Raw genomic sequence first — 22269 nt, 5'->3', positions numbered from 1 at the left:
CTTCACAGAACATCTCCTCAACTTTTCATATCTTTTGATCCGAACAGGTTGGGATGTCCTATATCAAAACGCACAATCTCCAACTGGATGGCTGCTTGCATTTCATTCTGCTATGCTCAGGCTGGTCTTTCCTTGCAAGGTCGAGTGACGGGCCACAAAGTTAGAGCTATGGCGGCGTCTGTAGCTTTCCTCCGATCGACTCCTATTGAGGAAATCTGCAAGGCTGCCACTTGGTCCTCGGTTCATACTTTCACCTCTCATTATTGTCTGGATACCTTATCCAGGAGGGATGGCCATTTTGGCCAATCTGTTTTGCAAAATCTTTTTTCGTAATATGCCAACTTCCCTCCATCCCTTCTATTTAGCTTGGAGGTCACCCATGTGTGGGAATATGCTGCCTGCTTGTCCTGGGATAAAGCACAGTTACTTACCGTAACAGTTGTTATCCAGGGACAGCAGGCAGATATTCCCACAACCCTCCCACCTCCCCTGGTTGGCTTCTTGGCTAGGTATCTGAACTGAGGATCCTCTCAGGAGATGCGCCCCCTAGTTCGGGCGGGAAGGCACGCGCGCAGGCGCGGTGCAGTGCTCGAAAGTTCGAGATCTTCAAGCAAGTTTGCTTTCGAGGCTGTCCGCTGCGGGGCTCCGTCGGTGACGTCACCCATGTGTGGGAATATCTGCCTGCTGTCCCTGGATAACAACTGTTACGGTAAGTAACTGTGCTTTACATCCCCTTTATTAGACGCGTCGCTCTCCTCTGAACCCTCTTGAGTAACGCCATGTCCTTCTTAAGGTACGGCGACCAATATTGGAAGCAGTACTCCAGATGCAGATGCACCGTAGCCCGATACAATAGCAGGATAACTTCTTTCGTTCTGGTTGTAATACCCTTCTTGATTATGCCTAGCATTCTGTTTGCCTTATTAGCGGCCGCTGCACACTGTGCCATCGGCTTCATTGTCATGTCTACCATTACCCCCAAGTCCCTTTCTTGGGTACTCTCATTTAATAATATATCGTATAGTTGTACCTCGGGTTTCTGTTTCCCATATGTAATACTTTACATTTCTCAACGTTGAACTTTATCTGCCATCTCGTCGCCCATTTCCCTAGTTTGTTCAAGTCCCTTTGCAGTTCTTCGCAGTCCTCTTTAGTCCGAGCTCCACTAAATAGTTTGGTGTCGTCTGCAAATTTTATTATCTCACACTTCGTCCCTGTTTCTAGATCATTTATGAATATATTAAATAGCAGCGGCCCAAGAACCGATCCCTGTGGGACCCCACTCGTGACCAGATCTGTCTCCCAAAGTATAGGTCCCTATGGACCCTAGCACCACTGGGCTTTTACGTTCTCTCTGCTGCACCAGTCCCCCCTCTCAGAAATAGTCAGCCTGGTCACTACTCCACTGCACCAGGCCCCCTATCAGCACTGGCGTTAAGGGTTTACCAGGAGTTAAGCTAAAGCCAGCATTCCTCCTCCCAAGGGTCATCCTAGTTCCCAGAGGAGCGCTTGCCTTTTCCAGCAATCAGCTTGGGAACTGTCCTTTTCAGCACCACAGTAAGGGTGAGTAGACAGCTTCCAGCAGCATTTGCAGCTCTTATGCAAATCAGTTCCAAACACTCCATGGCTCAGGCCCCCTCTGCTGGCTAGTCACAGGAACTTCACTCTGTCACAGTGTCTCAAAGTGCCCCTCTTCTTCGCTTCCTGTTATCACGCATCCCTCTTCCTCCCTTCCTGTCCCCACGTGCCCTTCTTCCTCGCTTCTGTGTTCAATGCAACCCTCGTTATCCTTCCCTCCCTCTGTGCTGTCCCCCCAATTCATGCCTCCCTCCTGTGTGTGTTTACCTACTCTGGCCAGCTCCCTCCTCCCAGCCGTACTTGTCTTCACAAAACCACGGCCACGGTTCCTATTTGCAAGCCGCGGCTGACCTGGAAGCATTTCCTCTGATGTCAGAGAAGGCTTCAGAGTCATCCACGGGCAGGAGCTGCTGTTTTCGGCTTTGTGAAGAAGAGTGTGCCTGGGAGGAGAGAGCCAGCCAGAAGAGGTGAACTTGCAGCAGCCAATCAACTAGCAGCTCTGCATGGGCAGGAGCAAAGGAAGGAATCCTGCTGCAATTCACCGCTGGACTATCAGGTATACTAAAGCAGTGGTCTCAAACTCAAACCCTTTGCAGGGCCACATTTTGGATTTGTAGATAGTTGGAGGGCTGCAGAAAAAAATAGTTAATGTCTTATTAAAGAAATGACAATTTTGCATGAGGTTAAACTCTTTATAGTTTATAAAACTTTCCTTTAACAGTTAAAAGGAAAGATATATAAACTATAAAGAGTTTTACCTTATGCAAAATTGTCATTTCTTTAATAAGACATTAACTATTATTTCTGCGGCCCTCCAAGTACTCTATTTTTTCTGCAGCACTCACATTTAAAGTTTAATATCTTTTCTTTCTCAAAACTGGCACATTTCAATCACTAAATTGAAAATAAAATCATTTTCCTACCTTTGTTTGGTAATTTCATCAGTCTCTGGTTGCACTTTATTCTTCTGACTGTGCATCCAATATTTCTTCCCTTCTTTCAGCCTCCTGTATGCTTCCTCTCCTCCAGACCTCATTCCCTCCCCCAACTTTTTCTTTCTTTCTCTGTCTGTCTTTCTCTGATTCCGTGTCCTATTTTTTGCTTTGTTTCCAGCTCCCTGTCCCCCCTTCTTTCTTTCTTCCTTCCTGCCCTCCCCCATGCCACCGCCACCGTGGAATAGGCTGCTGCTGCTACCGCCATCGGGAACAGGCCGAGATCTCCGGAGCCGACCAACTCTCCCCGCCCGACATCAATTCTAACGTCGGAAAGGACGTTCCGGGCAGCCAGGCAGCGATTGGCTAGCCAGAACATCCTCTCGTCGTCAGAATTGACGTCGGGCGGCGAGAGAAGCAGGGGGATTAAAGAGCACGGTGCCGGCCTGTTCCCCGATGGCAGCGGTGAGAAGGGAAGGGAAGCAGGTTGGGCACCACTGCTCTAGACGAGCCGCACTATAGGGAGAACAGTGGAGGGTGGCCAGCTGTGCGGACCGCCCCCCCCCTTTGGTACGCCACTGGAGCAGCAGCGTGTCTGACCGGCTCGTTCCGTTCAAAGCCGCGGGTGGCAGCTCCTTGCGAGATCCGCGCCTGTGTCTGAAGCCTCTCTGATGTTGTGATGTCAGAGAGGCTTCCGATGCAGGAGTGGATAGCGCGAGGAGCCACCAACCCACGGCTTTGAACAGAATGAACCGGCCAGACACTCTGCTGCTCCAAAAGGAAGAGAATGATCCAGTCCATACTGCGGGCCGCAAATAAAACTTGGAGAGCCACATGCGGCCTGCGGGCCGCGTGTTTGAGACCACTGTACTAAAGGGAGGAGACGCCACGGGGGAGGAGGCGGGAGGGAGGTTAAAGATTCTTAGAATCAGCTGTAACAAGTGGTGGGAGGGATCCCTCCTGTACCAGCCACTGCTGGACCACCAGGTTTCACAGCAGGCTCGGCAGAGTCCTGCAACAGGTTTGGGAGGGAGGATGGGCCAGCGCTGACCCAAATATAAACCAAGACCCAATTTTTGGGCCATTTTTGTGGCCCAAAATCTCTGTTTATATTTGAGTATATACTGTACCTTTATATATGTAAACTGCTTGGAATGTGTAACCACATGAAGGTGGTATACTAGTCTCTCTGTAGAACTTAAGTGTATGTTATGATGCATCTTATGAAGTGGTAGAATTTTGCTTTGAAGGGGTGATATGAATTTGCTCCCTTTTCATTGTAAATGTACAAAGAGGAGGCTCCAAAATTGGAATAAAAGTGATAATAGAGGTACAAAATTACAAATCAGTTTCTTAAATTTACTTTTCAGGAAGAACAAGAAGCAGCTAGGCGTCGACAGCAGAGAGACAACAAGAGCAACACAACTACTCCAACAAAGGTTCAGGAAAACAAGGTAGCTCTTCATTTCTGTTTCCTTTTTATCCTCTGATCACCTTGTATATCATGCCTTGAAGACCTGAGAATGCTAATCTGTTCACAATTGAGAGTCTGACCTTTTGATTTCTTCCCATCTTTCCTGGCACTGTATAAATAAATCTGAAGGGGAACTTTCTGGTCTAACAAGCGCCCGATCCTACACTTCCCTTGGAGTGCCAGTAGTACTAGGCCTCTTAAGACTGACAAAGCAAATCTCCTAAGTCTTCACAATTTCCAAAAGATAAACACTTTTTATTCCCATCAAATAGCTCTTCTTCTCATAGGCATTCACTCATGAACATTACTTTGCACAGTCCACAAAGAGTCCCTAGACTGAGGACATGCAGAAGGGAAAAATAAACTTTCTCTGTTCAATTATAATCCAGTTTCCGTCAGAATGGTGATACCAGTACAGTGGTGCCTCGCATAACGGACGCCTCGCACAGCGAACGCTGCGCACAACGAACTTTATGTCTTGATCCGTACAACGAACTTCGTTTCACACAACGAAGTCGCCCGAGCTGCATCCTTCCGCGCAGGCACTGCGCTTAACTGCCCTCTCTCCGCCTGGTTCCCTCTTGCCCCCCCCGACTCCCCGACACGATCGGGGCAAAAAGGAGCCCAAGCCCTCTTGCCCCGCCGATTCCCCAACTCCCCACACAATATCGGGCCAGGAGGGAGCCCAAGTCCTCCTGGCCACGGCGACCCCCTAACCCCACCCTGCACTACATTATGGGCAGGAGGGATCCCAGGCCCTCCTGCCCTCGACGCAAACCCCCCCTCCCCCCAACGACCGCCCCCCCCCAAGAACCTCCGACCGCCCCCCCCAGCCGACCCGCGACCCCCCTGGCCGACCCCCACGACACCCCCAACCCCCTTCCCCGTACCTTTCTGTAGTTGGCCGGACAGACGGGAGCCAAACCCGCCTGTCCGGCAGGCAGCCAACGACGGAATGAGGCCGGATTGGCCCATCCGTCCCAAAGCTCCGCCTACTGGTGGGGCCTAAGGCGCCTGGGCCAATCAGAATAGGCCCGGGAGCCTTAGGTCCCTCCTGGGGGCGGGGCCTGAGGCACATGGGCCCAACCCGACCATGTGCCTCAGGCCCTGCCCCCAGGAGGGACCTAAGGCTCCCGGGCCTATTCTGATTGGCCCAGGCGTCTTAGGCCCCACCAGTAGGCGGAGCTTTGGGACGGATGGGCCAATCCGGCCTCATTCCGTCGATGGCTGCCTGCCGGACAGGCGGGTTTGGCTCCCGTCTGTCCGGCCAACTACAGAAAGGTACGGGGAAGGGGGTTGGGGGTGTCGTGGGGGTCGGCCAGGGGGGTCGCGGGTCGGCTGGGGGGGCGGTCGGAGGTTCTTGGGGGGGGGCGGTCGTTGGGGGGAGGGGGGTATGCGTCGAGGGCAGGAGGGCCTGGGATCCCTCCTGCCCGTAATGTAGTGCAGGGTGGGGTTAGGGGGTCGCCGTGGCCAGGAGGACTTGGGCTCCCTCCTGGCCCGATATTGTCGGGGAGTTGGGGAATCGGCGGGGCAAGAGGGCTTGGGCTCCCTTTTGCCCCGATCGTGTCGGGGAGTCGGGGGGGCAAGAGGGCTTGAGCTCCCTCTTGCCCCGATCGTGTCGGGGAGTCGGGGGGGCAAGAGGGCTTGAGCTCCCTCTTGCCCCGATCGTGTCGGGGGTGCCAGGGACCACACGGAGTCACCCACCGTACCACCCGATTCGGGTAAGCGCAGGTATCGGTGGGTGGCTTATTTGCGGGGGGGTGCCTTATTTTACATTTTTTTCTAAAAAGGGGGGGCTGTCTTATTTGATGGCCCTGCCTTATCATCGGGGAAACACGGTAGAAAAAAAAAAAAAAATGAACAGTTAAGTCCCAGTTTTTGCCGCTGAGACTCTGCCCTCTCACTGTAAAATTAGACTCTACTTAGTCTGTCTTTAAATTTAAAAAATGTGTGTTGTTTTAAAAAACAATTATGTTTTTAGATGTATCTAAATAAAAATAATAACCAAAAATTTATCTTTTTTTATGTCATCTTAGCATATTTTATGCTACAGAACGAATTATTTTTTTTAACATGTATTGTTATGGGAAAACGCGTTTCACATAACGAACTTTTCGCATAACAAACTTGCTCCTGGAACGAATTAAGTTCGTTGTGTGAGGCACCACTGTATATGATAGGGCTGTCCTGTTCAGCTCAGTCCAGGCAGCACCCCACTCTGGAACTAGAGCCTCAGCCCCCCTCCCCCACCCCATCTTACTGGTGAAATGCACTGTCTCTCACCATGGCCATCTCCTACAGTATTCTTTACACTTTTTCCACTGCTCTATTAATGACACTAGCAAAAATCTTCTCAGCATGCTGCCCAGTGTGCAGGGGACATACCACCTTTATTGATCAGTTGGTTCTAATCCTCCCCCCAATCCCCTTATCAAGTGTTTCCTGTATCTAGGATAAGGGCAAGCTTCCCAGCTTTAAACCCCTCTTCTGTATCGCTTGATAGACCGTTATAGTTCCTTACGGATCAGATGGGTATTATACCTCACTGCTACCAGCAGGTGGAGACTGAGATCAAACCTGTATATCAGTACAGCTTCCCCTCTACTGATCCAGTCTCCGGTAGCAGAGTGGTAGACTAATTTCGGCTCCCCTCTTAGCACTGTTGGATTTTTGTATTTGGACTCCTGGTTCCCCTTTTTGTGCTGGATAGAGCTTGGGTAGGTCCTGTTTGGGATCCGTCCGACCTCGGGGGTGTTAAATCCAGCGGGTCTCATGTTGGGTCCCTCCCCCCACCTTCCTCCACCTCCCCATATTTTTGTAGGGGCCTCAGCCAGTGGCCTGACCACCTGGTTGGTCAGCCCTCCAGCTTTGAGAGCCGTGGAGTCTGTTCTGTAAGTTAAAAAAAATCCTTAGGTGTGCCGGTCTAAAGGGCTAAATTCCCTTTGAAACTACCGTTTTTACAGTTTTTTCTCAACTAACTGGCACTTTCCTTACAGCTGGGGCGTTTTCCGGCACAATGAGCATTTTTAGAGGGGAAACATACTCATTGTGATCCATACACGAGGTACTCGCGGCCGACCTGTGCAAGCGTTATGCAGGCCGGAGAAGTGGGGCAGCCTCGTTGGCAGCAGCGGCCAGGGTGCCTCACTGATGGTGCCTCGCAAGTCGGCTTCAGATCGCGGGGAAGCCCGGGCTTCCCCCAAGGCCTACACGGAGGGGTCCCCAGCGGCCAATGGTCCGGGAGTAAGGATTCCTTTACCACCGGTCCAGTTGGGGATTCCCTTTTTGCATTGCTCGGTTCCTCGGTCTCAGCTTCCTAGGCTTTTCAGACGCGGTAGGCCGCAGGAACTCCGATTTTGGCAGTTTTGGATCCATTTTCGACGGGAACCTCCAACTTCCTCTCAGTTACTTCAGGTGACCTTCCCCCTGTTCTGGACATAAAGGAGCAAGGTATGACAGGGTCCCCTGCTGGGGCAGGGATCCCCTTGGGGCTGCCAGGGGTCTTTACCCCTGCATTTAGGTTAGCACTTTGTAAATCTTATGGGGGGGGGAAATTACTCACAATGTCTTCCCCGGCGCGGCCCCACACAGCGGCAGTTTTGCTCCTCCTACTCCTCTCTCATCCAAACGCCCAAGGGCCTCTTGGGATGAGGATTTTTACCTAGAGGAGCAAGATGTTATTGATGAGGACCTGGACCCTTTGGAGTCTTCCAGGATCCTCTTGGGGGGTCGGATTCTGCCAGCGGGGGTTCGAGTCCCTCCCCCCCAGCTGGCGAAGATGCATCTGTGCTGTGCATTTTTCAGCAGGACAAGCTTCATGTGTTAATTCTGCATGTCTTGGTTTTGCACTTTTGAGGACACCGTGTCGGAGTCCCTACGTTCGGTGAACCCCTTGCGTAAGGGGATCCATTCTGCTTCCCGCTCTTTTCCTTTGCATCAGGATATTTGGGATATTATGCTCGCACAGTGGCAGGTGCCGGAAGCCCGTTTTCATTTTACGCGCTCCATTGCCCACCTGTATCCCACGCCTGAAGGAGATGGGGACACTTTGAAGTCACCCGTAATGGGTGTGGTGGTCTCGGCCATTTCTAAGCGGCATGCCGTGCCTGTTGAGGGTGGTGCCGCCTTGAAGGACCCGGAGGAGCGTATGTTGGTGTACCTCCTTACAGAGTTTTGATGTGACAACTCTGTCGGTCCTGGCAGCGATGTGTGGCGGACTAGTGGCTTGGGTGTGTTTTTTGCTTGGCCCAGCATGTCCTTGACAGTAAATATGAGACTGGGACTTGCTAATGCAAGCAGTTGCCAAAATTGAATTGGGTGCTTCTTATCTCTTGGATGCTATGTATGACCTCTTGCGAGCTTCTGCCTAGCCTTTGGCTTTTGGAGTGGCAGCACGCCTTACCTTGTGGCTTCGCATTTGGTCGGCGGCTTCGGTATCCAAAGCTAAGTTGACAAAGTTTTCTTTTAAAGGATCTTTCTTGTTTGGTGAGGACCTGGACAGGTTGGTTCAGACTCTCACTGATTCCAGAGTGCCTCGCTTGCCTGAGGATAGGCCTAGGCTGCTGGCTCGAGGTGGCGCTGCTCGGGGATGTGGGCATGGCTTCCGCCCTGGTAGAGGGGCTAACATTATTCCCTCTTCTGGGTTCTCTAGAGGCAGATTCTTCCAGCGCATGCAGTCCTTTTGTGGGGCCCACCAGGGGGGCTGGTAGTGCCCCTGCTGTGTTTTCTGCCATCCTTCCTGCCCAATGACTCCTTGCCGGCGCCCGTCTAGGTTCTGGTGGGTGCCCGGCTGCGGAATTTTTATCCAAAGTGGGCAGACATTACGTCTGACCAGTGGATTCTGGAGGTGATTCGGAATGGCTATGCTTTGGAGTTTGCCCGTTCCTTGCCAGACCGGTTTCTCGCTTCTCCCTCGCAGGTGGCATGGAAGCAGCAAGCCTTTCGCCAGACCCTTCAAGGATTGTTAGCTCTCCACGTGGTGGTTCCAGTTCCCCCACAGGAGTGGGGCACAGGTTGGTACTCAATTTACCTGTGCCTTCCTTCTGTATGAAAACTCTGCGGTCTGTGATTCTGGCGGTTCAGCCGGGGGAGTTTTCTGACCTCTCTAGATCTGTCCGAGGCATTCTTGCACATTCTCATTCGGGCCTCACATCATCGCTTCCTGTGCTTTGCGATCTTGGGGCACCATTATCAGTTGTGTGCACTTCCCTTTGGTCTGGCCATGGCTCCGCAGACATTCATCAGGGTGCTGGTGGTTGTTGCAGCGGCATTGCGAATAGAGGGCATTCTTGTTTATCCCTCCGTGGACGCCTGGTTGATTTGAGCAAAGTCGTTCTAGGAGCGCACGTGGAGTTTCTGCAGTCACTGGGATGGGTGGTCAATCTTGCCAAGAGCTGGTTGTCGCCTGGAATATCTAGGGGTCCTGTTCGACACCTCCAGATTCGTCTGCTTATGGCATCCCGGTATCCTCAGGCGTAGGATTTTCTCCAAGTCATGGGGTTGATGGCGGCCTCCCTCGAGGTAGTGAGGTGGTTGTGGACCCCCATGCGTCCTCTTCAGTATGCTCTTTTTCGGAGGTGGTCGCCTCAGAGGCACAGTTTGGATCAACCTTTCCGCTTCCGGGCTTAGCTCAGGGTAGTCTTCGTTGGTGGCTCCAAACCCCCCCATCTTGTACAAGGGGCGAGTCTGGACCAGCCACAGTAGGTGGTGCTTCTCACGAATGCCAGTCTTCTCGGTTGGGGAGCTCAGGGCACCTGGTCCACGGAGGAGGATTCTTGGTTGATCAGTTTCTTGGAGACCAGAGCCATCCATCTGGCGTTGCTATCCTTCCAGTCCTTTCTGATGGGCAAGTCAGTCAGGGTTCTATCCAACAATGCCACGACAGTGGCCCATGTCAATCATCAGGGGTGGCACAGGAGGCGACTCTGCTCGTGGTCTGGGTGGAGTCGCATCTTCAAGAAATATCAGCATCCCACATAGCCAGAGAGGAGAATGTTCAAGCGGACTTCTAAGTCGTCACATGCTAGATCCCGCAGAGTGGTGTCTAAGCCCCGTGGCTTTTCAGTTGAAAGTGTAGTCTTGGGGTCAGCCCCTCATGGACCTGATGGCCACAAGTGTCAATGCCAAAACACCCCGCTTTTTCAGTCGTCGCAGAGACGGTCAGTCCGAGGGCCTGGATGCTCTGGTTCAATCATGGCCAATGGAGGGGCTGTTGTATGTGTTCCCTCCGTGGCTATTAGTGGGCAGAGTTCTTCTCCGCATAATTCGCCATCCGGGCCTCATGGTTCTGGTGGCTCTGTATTGGCCTTGACGACCATGTTACGCAGATCTGGTGAGGCATCTGGTGGCGGTTCCTCTTCCTCTGCCTCTCTTGGACGACCTTCTCACTCAAGGTCCCATTCCAATGTTCAATCTGGGTACCTTTTGTCTTACGGCTTGACTCTTTTAAGGGGTCCCCTAGGTAAGAAGGGGTATTCAGATCAAGTGATCTCTTGGGGTTTCGGAGGCTTTCCACCTCTCGGGCTTATGTGAAGGTTTGGCGTCTCTTTGAGGAATGGTGTGATGTGCGTGGAGTAGTCTCTTTTCGTGCTTACCTGCCTAACATCTTAGAGTTCTTGCAGGATGGCCTGGACGGGGGACTGGCTTGGTCTTCTCTTTGGGTGTTAGCCTTTCAGGGGTTAGTGAAAGGTCAGTGTTTACTGCCATTCCTGCTGTGATTTGCTTCTTTGCGAGCGGCCAAATTACTCAGGCCTACCGTGCGGCCCTCTGTTCCTTCTTGGGATCTGAATCTAGTTCTGTCAGCTCTAGTGCGCCCTCTTTTTGAACCGTTGGGCGACTGCTCTTTGAAGGACCTTACTCAAGGCGATCTTCTTGGTGGCCATTACTTCAACTAGATGTGTTTCTGAACTGCAGGCTTTCTTTTGTAGGGCTCCCTTCTTGGAGTTTTCTAGGAAGCGGGTTGTCTTGAGGCCTGTTCCGTCTTTTCTGCCAAAAGTAGTTTCTCCTTTACATGTCAATCAATCTGTAGTCCTCCCGGTATTGGGTAGTCGGGAGGGCTCTTCTGAGCAACGACAGCTGCACAAGTTGGATGTCAGTCAGGTCCTTGGTTCTTATGTGTGGAGGACCCAGGAGATCAGGAAATCAGATCATTTCTTTGTCCTTCTAGTGGGTCCTCGTAAAGAGGATGGTGCTTCTAAGGCTACTATTGCACGCTGGATCAAGGAGACTATTGCTTCCGCTTATCTTCTGAAGAAGAAGCCGGTTCCAGAATTTCTCAAGGCTCATTCCACTAGGGGTCAGGCAGCTTCTTGGGCTGAGTCTTCTCTAGTGCCTCCAGTGGATATTTGCAAGGCTGCAGTTTGGTCTTCTCTGCATTCCTTTGTCAGACACTACCGTGTGGATATTCAAGTGCATCGGGACGCGGTGTTCAGTGAATGTGTTCTGGTGTCGGCCCTTTGGGGGTTCCACCCTTGATGGGTACTACTTTGGTACATCCCATCCATAAGGAACTATATCAGTCTATCAGGCGATACAGAAGGAGAAATTAAGTTCTTACCTGCTAATTTTCTTTCTGTTAAATTGAAGACCGGTATAGTTCCCCACCCTATCTGTCTTTGTGCAGTGATTGCGGGTTTTTGCTCATGTGCAGATTATGAATTTTTCTGCAGGTTCTAGTATTTTTGTAGGGCCGGGGAGAAGTAAGAACAATGGCTATGGCTCCGCTGGCTTAGCTGGTGAGCTGTGGGGATGTTTTCTATATCAGGTTTATGTTCTACACATGTTCCAACAGTTGTTTACAGATGTTTGTTGTTTTATCCTTTCCTGTTCAGAGTGTGTTTTACTGTTTTTCAGTTACGAATTTTCCTAGGTTTTGCTTGGCTATTCGGCAGACTGGATCAGTAGAGGGGAAGCTGTACTGATATACAAGTTTGATCTCAGTCTCCACCTGCTGGTAGCAGTGAGGTATAATACCCATCCAATCCGTAAGGAACTATACCGTTCTACAAGCTAACAGAAAGAAAATTAGCAGGTAAGAACCTAATTTCTGCTTTTCTTTCACAGGGTTCTGCTTTTCCCTTAATCAATAAACACATCAAACCCCTTTCATATCTCAGCGGATTCTCATACACTCACATCACACTTTGTACATCTTAGAACCAACTTCTTCGTTCACTTTCAAAAACCCATTTTCATATTATATGGCTTTAATCATTCATACCTTCAATCAAACTGTCTTCTCCAGCAGATATCCACTCCATGCTGTACTCTGGGTCACTGCAAACAGGATCACTGGCTCCTAGTTCCATTAAACATTCATTTTTCAATGGCTTCTCACTGCTCTCTGACTGTGGGGACAAATAGCAACTCGGGACAGCTTCAAAATCTCTACCATCTCCCGGTTTTACCCTACCTGCTAACCTGGGATTAAGAATCTGAACTTTCGCAATCCGGTTCTCCCTGAAAGCAGAGTTCCTTGAGCATAAAGGAGCAGGAGCCTTTCTTTCTGGTGAACATTCATGCCGTTCTGTGTAGCCCTGTTCCTTTGGCAGTCTTGGATGTCTACTGATCACTACAACTGACTCTAATTTATCTCCATCCTGTTCTCTTCTTGCTTTGTAACCCTTAGCAACCACCGGTTACAGAGTGTGCAACTTAGCTCCCTTAGCCACACTTTCTTAGTTAACCCCTTTTGTGTCAGAGAGTTGGCTGGCATGTTACAGCCCCAAGCAGTTCCACACCACTGCAGTGACAACAACCGCTAGTAGCCCAGCCTGAGCAAAGCTCTAAGCAGCCATTGAGAGCCAGGTCATGCACTTCCCATCGATGTCGTTCGAGGTCAAGGAGAGAAACATAATTGAGACATCAAAGTTCCTCCTCTAGATCTACATCACATCGAAGTCACAGAACATCTAGAAGTACATCTTGGACACTCTCGACATCATGACTGATTTCTCCAACTCAGCGTATGTCTCGATACTCACCTTGTCAACTTTTTTGACCCTTTCCATCACATGACATCTAGGAATGTGACTGATTTGTCTCACCATTCCTCCTCTGAGTGTCCAGATCTCTTGGCTGAGGAATCCTATGGGATTTCTTCAAATCCACCCCCTCCGCCTCCTCACAGGAGATCACCACCAGAGAGCCTCTCCTTTACAAAATTTATTAGACAGATAGGAGAAACTCTGCCAATTAAGATGGAGTTAAGAGTCTGAACCTAGGGCAGAGCTGTTTGACACTTTGGACTATGAGCAGATACCAAAGAATTGTCTAAAGCTTCCCTTTCACAATTTCATGAAAGATACTATCCCCCTCTTTTACTAAGGTGTACTAACCGATTAGAACGCGCTAAATGCTAACGTGTCCATAGACTAACATGCATGCGTTAGCATTTAGCGCACCTTAGTAAAAGAGGGCCTATGTTTAAAAATTGGGAAGCACCCCTTCTAGTTCCGGTAGCTCCAAGAAAACTAGACTGTAGAGAGTTCAAATTTGCCCAGGATTTGACAAACCTCAACTCCAGCATCAATTGTTGCTTGTAGAATCTGGGTTGAAGAAAGCTAGCAGTTCAGGTCTTATGCTAGTGAAAGGTCACTTGGACACACAAAGTCAGAGATGTGAAGAAAGTACAAGAGAGGTTTATTACAGCATACCGGACTCTAGTGCATTTAATAGCCTGCCTACTAGAGTGTTAGAATCAGGAAATGTACGGACTTTTATGCCCTTTTCGCAAACTAATATAAGCAAAAACTACAATTTTCATTTGATACTTCTATAACTTTTCTACAATTATTATTGGTCCTAAGCTCACACTAGCAGGTCACTTATCTAACTCTTACAGTTCTAAATGTTAAATGTACAGAAGGGCAGGGTACATCATGGCTCAAACTCTTATCTATTTAGCTTACAATGTGGTAAGGCAGGGACATACATTTCAGGCAGATGAAGTCAATAGATTGTACACTGTTTTCAGCTATGTAGGCCAGAGCAATATTTTAAACAAAAGTTAACCATTTCATGACCCTACATTCCCCCCTTTCAGGCTGGCGTACCTAAGGAGCCAAGCCTGACAAAATAAAGTTAGGGATCAGGAAAGTTGGGGTTCTCAGTGGATAAGGGACGATACTGGGAGAGGGCAAGGGCAAGGGCCAATGCAGCAGTGGAACGGTTGACAGCAGAGTCCATAGTGCGGTGAAGAAATTTCATAGCCAGTGGAACTAAACAAGGTAGACAACATACCAGGGAGGACAAAGCAGCTATCAGCAGAATTGTTTTCAGTGTTGTACCAGACGGTAACCAAGAGCCCAGGGAACCAGAGATCCAGTCTGCAGTAAGGTCACGCCAGGTCTGGACAGGAACATGAGCCAGTTTGGTGATACGATCCACAACGTCCTAAATCACTTTACTCAAGTTCAAGGCAGCAGTTGGTGAGGTTGAATTTGCCACAGACACAGCAGTTAGTAAATAGTCCAAAGCTAGACGATTCTGATAAATAGCAGTGCGCATTTTAGAATTTGCTCTGCCAATGGTACTCATAGCTTGGGTGGTCTCATTAGTTATCAGTTCGAGTACAGCTTGTAGACGAATAATGCAGTTCAGCATGTAGATTGGGGTCCGATAGCCCCAGGTGTCATCTTCAGCCCATGTGGCAGGTCCGTAAACAGCAATGATCCATTCTGCAGGACAGTCATCACCCCATTCACCTATTTTAAGGGAATTGGTGGAAATAGACCACTTTTGGCGAACCCTGGTGTTGAATACAGGGGCTCCCAGGTGTTCACCATCGGCCAGCGGTAACAGGAAGAAGCTGGGATGGATCATGCAACGTACACATGTACCAGTCCAGTTAGCAGGCAACCAAGAGTAGGCAAACAGATCACAGAGCCAATATCAACTATCAGGAGCTGACCATCATTCATAGGAAGTTCCATTAAGCAGTGTCTGAAGGGCACTGAAAACAGTGGGAAGCAACAATGGAGGTTCGCAAGGCCCATCGTGAAGGTCGTGGACCTGACGTAAAAGGGAGGGTCTGTGAAGTCAGGTTTAACATGTCCAGCTGCTTTGCCTCCCATAGCCACTGTTCTCCCATACCAGTCCCTCCGTATCAAAAAAATTGCTAACATTAAGAGTCTGACCTATAGTTTCAGCAAACTGTATAAACAGATTTCTAGTGATTACAGGAATATCAGTATCTACTTTCATAATTTCATAAAACTGGGGAAACACCACAGAGTGATGGACAGGAGCACATGAGCGGGATACAATATGGACATATACATCAGTACCTGGGTCTCACCTTTTACCATCAATATACAATGCCATGCGGTCTCTGGCCTTCTGGACTTGGACATTGGCATTCCAGTTATGTGGGTCAGTGATAGTGAAAACCATGAGATTACAGTAGCCTGTAGTATACAAGGGGTCGGAGCTAGGACCTATAGTAAGGGAGGCAGAGGGGGTATTAGGGGGATATTTGTGTGGGTTATTGTAGGTAGCCCATGAGACACTTTCTCATAAAGGACAGGCTCCATCATTAGTGAAGGTTTCCTCATAGGGGCAGTTCTTAAAGGCATCAGGTTATACAGACATATATACTTAGCATATTTGGTATAATAACGCTGTACACTCTAGGGAGCCACATAAAACTATTTTAGGGCAAAACTATGACCCTGGGCAACATCAGATAGCACACATGTATCAAAATACAAACACCGGGCGAGTGGGGTCTACAATAAGGCCCTGATTCTCTAAAAGTGCGTCCCGATTTTAGGCAGCCGTAGGCGTCCTACAGCTGTCTAATCAGCCAATCGGGATGCACGTTTTTTTTTTTAAAAATGCTCCCCAGGCAGGCCGCTTATATTGAAGGCGAGGCCCGCAAGACACCTAGGCCCTGATTCTGTATAGGACGCCCGGGAGAGGCGTCCTATTCAGAATCGGCCTAAACTAAACCCCGATTCTGTAACCGGCGTCCATGTTACAGACGCGGGTTAGAGAATCGGGTTAGATTAGACACGGCCCGCTACACTTATCGCGGCAAGGGATCTCTCTGCCGCTATAAGTATAGCGGGCCGTGGCCCCCTGACCGATCACTGGCAGGAGGGTGCCCAAACCCTCCTGCCCGAAGACGCACCCCCCTCCCCGCCACCACCGACCGCCCCCCCCCCCCCCGACACTACCAATCACCCCCCCCCCCCCGACAATATCGGTCGCTGGCAGGAGGGTGCCCAATCCCTCCTGCCCGAAGACGCACCCCCCCCGGCGCTAACAACCCCCACTCCACCAAACCTGTTCTTACAGATGGGTCTTGCACGTCGAGCAAGCAGGCACGCCTCGTCGAAATGAGGCGGGCCCGGCCCATCCCGTCGAAGCCTAAGGCCTGATTTGCCCAGGCTCTAGAAGCCTGGACCAATCAGGCCTTAGGAATAGCGGGTCCGCCCATCCCTACTAAGTCTAAGGTCTGATTGGCCAATCAGGCCTTAGATTAAGTGGGGATGGGCGGACCCGCTATGCCTAAGGCCTGATTGGTCCAGGCTTCTAGAGCCTGGGCCAATCAGGCCTTAGGCTTCGGCGGGATGGGCCGGGAAGGGGCGGGCCCGCCTCATTTCGACGAGGCGTGCCTGCTTGCTCGACGTGCAAGACCCATCTGTAAGAACAGGTTTGGTGGAGTGGGGGTTGTTAGCGCCGGGGGGGGAAGGTGCGTCTTCGGGCAGGAGGGATTGGGCACCCTCCTGCCAGCGACCGATATTGTCGGGGGGGGGGGGATCAGTAATGTCGGGGGGGGGGGGCGGTCGGTAGTGTCGGGGGGGGGGGGGGCGGGCGGTAGTGGCAGGGGGGGGAGTGCGTCTTCGGGCAGGAGGGTTTGGGCACCCTCCTGCCAGTGATCGGTCAGGGGCCGCGGCCGCTATACTTATAGCGGCAGAGAGATCCCTTGCCGCGATAAGTATAGCGGCCGCGTCTAGTTACAATGTAGACCAGCATTTTGCTGGCCTCCATTTTTAAGCTTCTCATCTACTAGGGAGACGCGTAGGGCCGCCTAGGTTCAGCCTAAGGCCCGCCTAAGGCCCTTAGACGAGCTTAGGCATCTTGCGGGTTTCCCTAGGCTCCCTGAGGCGCCTTCAGGCCTGCCTGGGGAGCATTTTTTTTTTTAAAAACGTGCATCCCGATTGGCTGATTAGACAGCTGTAGGACATCTACAGCTGCCTAAAATCGGGACGCACTTTTAGAGAATCAGGGCCTAAGAGTCTAGTTGATAAGTGGACCCTCAACATTATCAATGCAGATTTCCGCCCACTTTTAAACTTCATCACCAGTAGGTTGGAAACAGAAAATACCCTCTGATGTTTGACACTTTCTGTACTTAACTCCTTCATGCAAATAAACATCAGGCAAAGGGGCTAGGGGCTTATTAAGTACAATAGGACAGAAATACAGAAGCAAGAAGCATAAGGCAGTGAGGGCAACACAAATATCAGATATATATAAGACAAAAGGCGCCTACAATGCTAACATAAGAAGCTCATTTTTCTTTCAGGCACAACTTTGAAAACTTTAAACAGTTATACTCAAGACACTTGCTAAAGGCAGTGGTGAACCACAGGCAGTCAATTAAACTCAAACACGTATAAAGAATTATATTCAGAACACCTGCTAAGTACAGTGGTAAATATTCAGAACTTTTGAGGTTTTAGAAAGCTTCAGCTGAAGATCCGTATTGTAGTGGAACCAAGTTTCGTGTCCGGACACCTTGACAACTGTAAGAGAAGAAATTAGGACTGTAAAAGGACCTATCCACCTAGGTTTCAGGGGGGTCTGACTTCCAAGTTTTAGCCATACTGTATTTCCAGGGACATACCCATGAACTTGTGTAGCTATCGGTAGTTGGGTCCTTTCCAGGACCCATTTGTGGAGTTCTTGAAGGGCTTTAGCTAAAGATTGAACCTGACTCTGGAAGATATCTGATCCCAGAGTAGCAAAGGAACCAGGATCTGAGTTCATAATGGGTGATGGCCGGCCAAATATGAGCTCAAATGGGGACAATTTAGTGGGTTTAGATGGGGTGCATCTAATCTGAAATAGGACAGAGGGCAGCAGGACAGATTGGTTTCTTCAATTCGTTTTGTGAGAAGGGTCTTAAGAGTTCTGTTCATTCTTTCGACCTGACCAGAGCTCTTAAGGATGTTAAGCAGCATATAATTTCTATTCAATTTGGAGGGCCTGAGCAGTTTGTTGGACAACATTGTCAATGAAAGCAGGGCCATTGTCACTGCCTATAGAAACAGGGAGACCAAAGCGCGGAATTATGTCATTTAGGAAGTGTTTGGTTACTTCCCCGGCGCATTCAGTGCGAGAAGGGAAGGCTTCAACCCACCTAGTCAGAGTGTCTGTGAAGATTAGGAGGTGACTGAAGGAATGAGAGGTGGGCATGTGGGTGAAATCTACAGGCAGAACCTGCATCGGATATGTTCCAATGGGTTGATGTCCAAGAGGTGGCAGTCATCTGATTGGGGATTTTATTCTAAAACCGACAACACGCTGTCGGACCATAATCTTTTGACAATCGTGAGGGCCAGGTGTTGAGGAATAACTATGAGGGTACCCGCTGTGCTTGCATTTGAAGTATCAGTGTGTGGGTCTGGATTGGCACTTGAATTGGCGCATTTTGTATCCACGCATTTTGTATCCACCCCCCCTTTCAGGACAGACTGGCCCAAAATAGTGCATGCCCAAGTCTGTTCCTGAGAAGTGTCTTGGGTGTATGGGTGTCCAGAAAAGGAATGATGGTGTACAGAGGAGCCAAAGGAGAGGGCAGAGACTGGCTGCTCGGGCTGTGCGGTCAGCAAGGGCATTGCCACGAGAGACAAGGTCCGTCACGCATCTGTAAGCACGGCAGTGCATAACCGCAATATGGGAGGGCAATTTGATGGCCTCGAGAAGGTCAAGAATGAGGGGAGCATAATGGATCAGGCGGCCAGAGGCTGTAACAAAACCTCAATGTTTCCAGATGGCCCTATGGGAATGCAAGGTAAGGAAAGCATATTTGGAGTCAGTGTAGATGTTGCAAGACTGAAAGGCAGAAGGGCGCAGGGCAGAAGTGAGGGCATACAGCTCAGCTGCTTGGGCGGAAGGGCCAGAGGGCAGGGGCCTGAGTCAGAAGTTTTGGAGGCATCATACAGAGGGTGGGCAATAGTAGAGAAATCAGGGATCCAGATACGACAGTATCTGACAATACCAAGGAAGGTGCAGAGCCTTGCAGTTATCAGGGACAGAGAGACTACAGACGGCCTGGACCTGGGTGTAGGAAGGGACCTGGTTCCCTGGGAGATTTGAAAGCCAAGGTAGGTGATACGAGGAAGGCATACTTGAAATCAATGTAAATATGGCCACAGGAAAATTTAAAAGGCAGACCCACTATCTGTATCTGGTTCCTACCCCTAAGAGCTGACTTGTAAAATTAAGCTAAAATTCAGCTTCAGTCCCTTCACTATCATCTGACTGGCAAAAATATTTACTTCCATACAAAAGCATTCCTAAAAATTACATTCTTATACCTAAACTTACATGATTTATAAACAGAAATACAAAACAAAGATTGGAATATACAGTAAAACTTTGGATTGCAAATAACTTGGTTTGCAAGTGTTCTATAAGACAAGCAATGATTAAATTTTAACTTGCTATACCAGCAACGTCTTGTAATACCCGTACATACAGTATGCAAGCATCACATTATCACAACTGAGCCAATGGTTCCTCTCTATATGACGCTGCAGAAGTACAGTGACTGTTCCAAACGAGCAAGGGCTTGCAATACAAGTATGTATATTTTTGTACACGAGTGCCCTAGACTACAAGCATGCTTCTGGAACAAATTATGCTCCTAAACCAAGGTTTTACTGTACTCACAAGTTTAAACATTGTTCATTTTTTTTTTTTTTTTTTACAATCAACATGGGTCTCAATAGAGACTTATTCCCCCTTCCTACAGAATTTCACAAAGGAGAAAGAGCTGCTTAAAGATCAAAGAGATTAAATTACAGATGTAGTCTTTTCAGAATTAGTTCCTTAGGTTTAAAAGAGAGACAGTCCTTAAATTTGGACAAATCACTTCTTTTTAGCATGGAATATAAGTACCAGAAATCATACTTTTTGTTTACATTCATTTCTGAATATACATAAACATTTTATAACTTAGCCAAAAACATTCCATAACAAATCCAAAACCACTTATCTGTTTCAGGAGAAACCGCATTTGAAGTGCTAAACACTTCATGGCCCTTATCAACACAAAAGGAGGAGGAGGGGTACTCCCCTCTCATGCTTTGAACAACTGACAGTTTAAAACTTCACTGATACATTTGGACAGACAGAACTCATAAAGAACCCGGGATACTGCAGGACTTGGGAATCGAATGAAGGGAAGAAATTGGCAAGGTCTGAAGCAAGGGTGGTGCTGAATAGAGTGGAGCTATTTTTAAAGCCCTGGGGTAGACGGGTCCAGGTTACTTGGGAGGTTTGTCCAGTGGAAGGGTTTTCCCATTGGAATGCAAAAATTGGCTGACTGGAAGGGGCAAAAGAATGCATAAAAACCTGACGGGTTATGTCCTCTTCCAGGGAGCCAGAGAGAGCCAGCCCACACCAAATATCGGCCATTCTAACTGGCACAGACGAATAAGGGTTGATTTGTTAAGTGTAATCAGAGCCAAATCCCGTTTTAAAATTAGTTAACATATCAAGGGGTCCCCACAGGTAGACTGACATCCCCCCATTGTGCAATGGAGGACAAAAACACTTCCCTGTATTCCTGGTCCTGCCCGTCTCCGGACTAGGGAAACGCAGTACTAACAGGTCCGCACTCGCTTCGTCCTCAAGGACGTCTCAGACACTCTCAAACACACAAAACACAACAAATTTCAGTTTAGTTATTCAACCAGAAAATAACAGTTCCTAGAATCCCTCCCCACGACTTCAGCGACTGATCAAGTGGCTTACTAGACAGGAGATGAGAGACAGGATAGGGATGATCAATTCCCACTTACCAGATGGTGGCCACTCCAGGACAGAATTAAACTGATAACAGATTCTTGTACTTTAAACTGAGACTAGATAAGTCAGTTGAAGTGGTCAAACATCCTGAGGTCTGCCAACCCCCCTAAAGGAAGGCAGCCGGCTAAGCAGACACATCAGCCGTAGGCCAGAAACAAGTGACCAATCAAGTAACCAGTGGTCAAGAGACCTTCAAGTCCCTGTGCGGAAGCCAAATGAAAGGTCACTTGGACACACAAAGTCAGAGGCGTGAAGAAAGTACAAGAGAGGTTTATTACAGCATACCGGACTCTAGTGCAGTTAATAGCCTGCCTACTAGAGTGTTAGAATCAGGAAATGCACGGACTTTTATGCTCTTTTCGCAAACTAATATATGCAAAAACTACAATTTTCATTTGTTACTTCTATAACTTTTCTACAATTATTATTGGTCCTAAGCTCACACTAGCAGGTCACTTATCTAACTCTTACAGTTCTAAATGTTAAATGTACAGAAGGGCAGGGTACATCATGGCTCAAACTCTTATCTATTTAGCTTACAATGTGGTAAGGCAGGGACATACATTTCAGGCAGATGAAGTCAATAGATTGTACACTGTTTTCAGCTATGTAGGCCAGAGCAATATTTTAAACAACAGTTAACCATTTCATGACCCTACACTAGCATCCCCACCTGGCAGAGAAGGAAGAACGATGGACAAATTTGACCATAAACTATTCCAAATTGCAATGTTATACAATAGAATAATGTTATAATTTCTATGTGAAGTCACTAGCTCAGAATCATTATGAATATATTCCTGATGACCAATTGACTGATTTTTATCAGATTTCTAATAACTTGTTAGAAACAAGAAAATTTGTGATAAGATCAGTATTTGATGCCTTTGATGTCAGCTCAAAATCACCCGGATTGTTTCACACCTTATCTTGACTTATATCTCTCAACAAGGTTGAAGATAGATGAAATCACCTTCTACTTAATTGTATGGACCTTCAGACCGCAGCCGGGCACCAAATGCTACCAGTTGCTAACCTCTTCGTTGGTCCAACTTTTATTGTGTATCCATATTTTATTTTTAATTTAATTTTCAATTTAATTTAGTTTGATTTTTTTTCCTTATCCTTATTTTTCAAATATAAAAACGAAAGAACGCTACTTAACTTATAGTGAACTATCCTTCATTATTCATTCACTTCTCCCGACATGCATGTTACAGATGAAACTTTTCTTCAGGGTCG

At 48.6% G+C, this 22269-nt stretch overlaps 1 protein-coding gene across 3 annotated transcripts in view; it reads left to right on the top strand.

Annotated features, from left to right (window-relative positions):
• DOT1L (DOT1 like histone lysine methyltransferase) overlaps positions 1-22269 on the top strand; it is a 604393-nt gene that overhangs the window by 349794 nt on the left and 232330 nt on the right. For all 3 annotated transcript variants that reach the window (XM_033954025.1, XM_033954026.1, XM_033954024.1), the window contains exon 13: positions 3881-3964. In XM_033954025.1, the coding sequence (XP_033809916.1) occupies positions 3881-3964 (84 nt within the window). The remainder of the gene's footprint in view (positions 1-3880; positions 3965-22269) is intronic.

The sequence above is a fragment of the Geotrypetes seraphini genome, chromosome 8 (assembly GCF_902459505.1).
Source record: "Geotrypetes seraphini chromosome 8, aGeoSer1.1, whole genome shotgun sequence".
NCBI lineage: Eukaryota > Metazoa > Chordata > Amphibia > Gymnophiona > Dermophiidae > Geotrypetes > Geotrypetes seraphini.
Note: the sequence above shows the minus strand (reverse complement) of the source record. Positions and strands in the feature narration are given on the sequence as shown.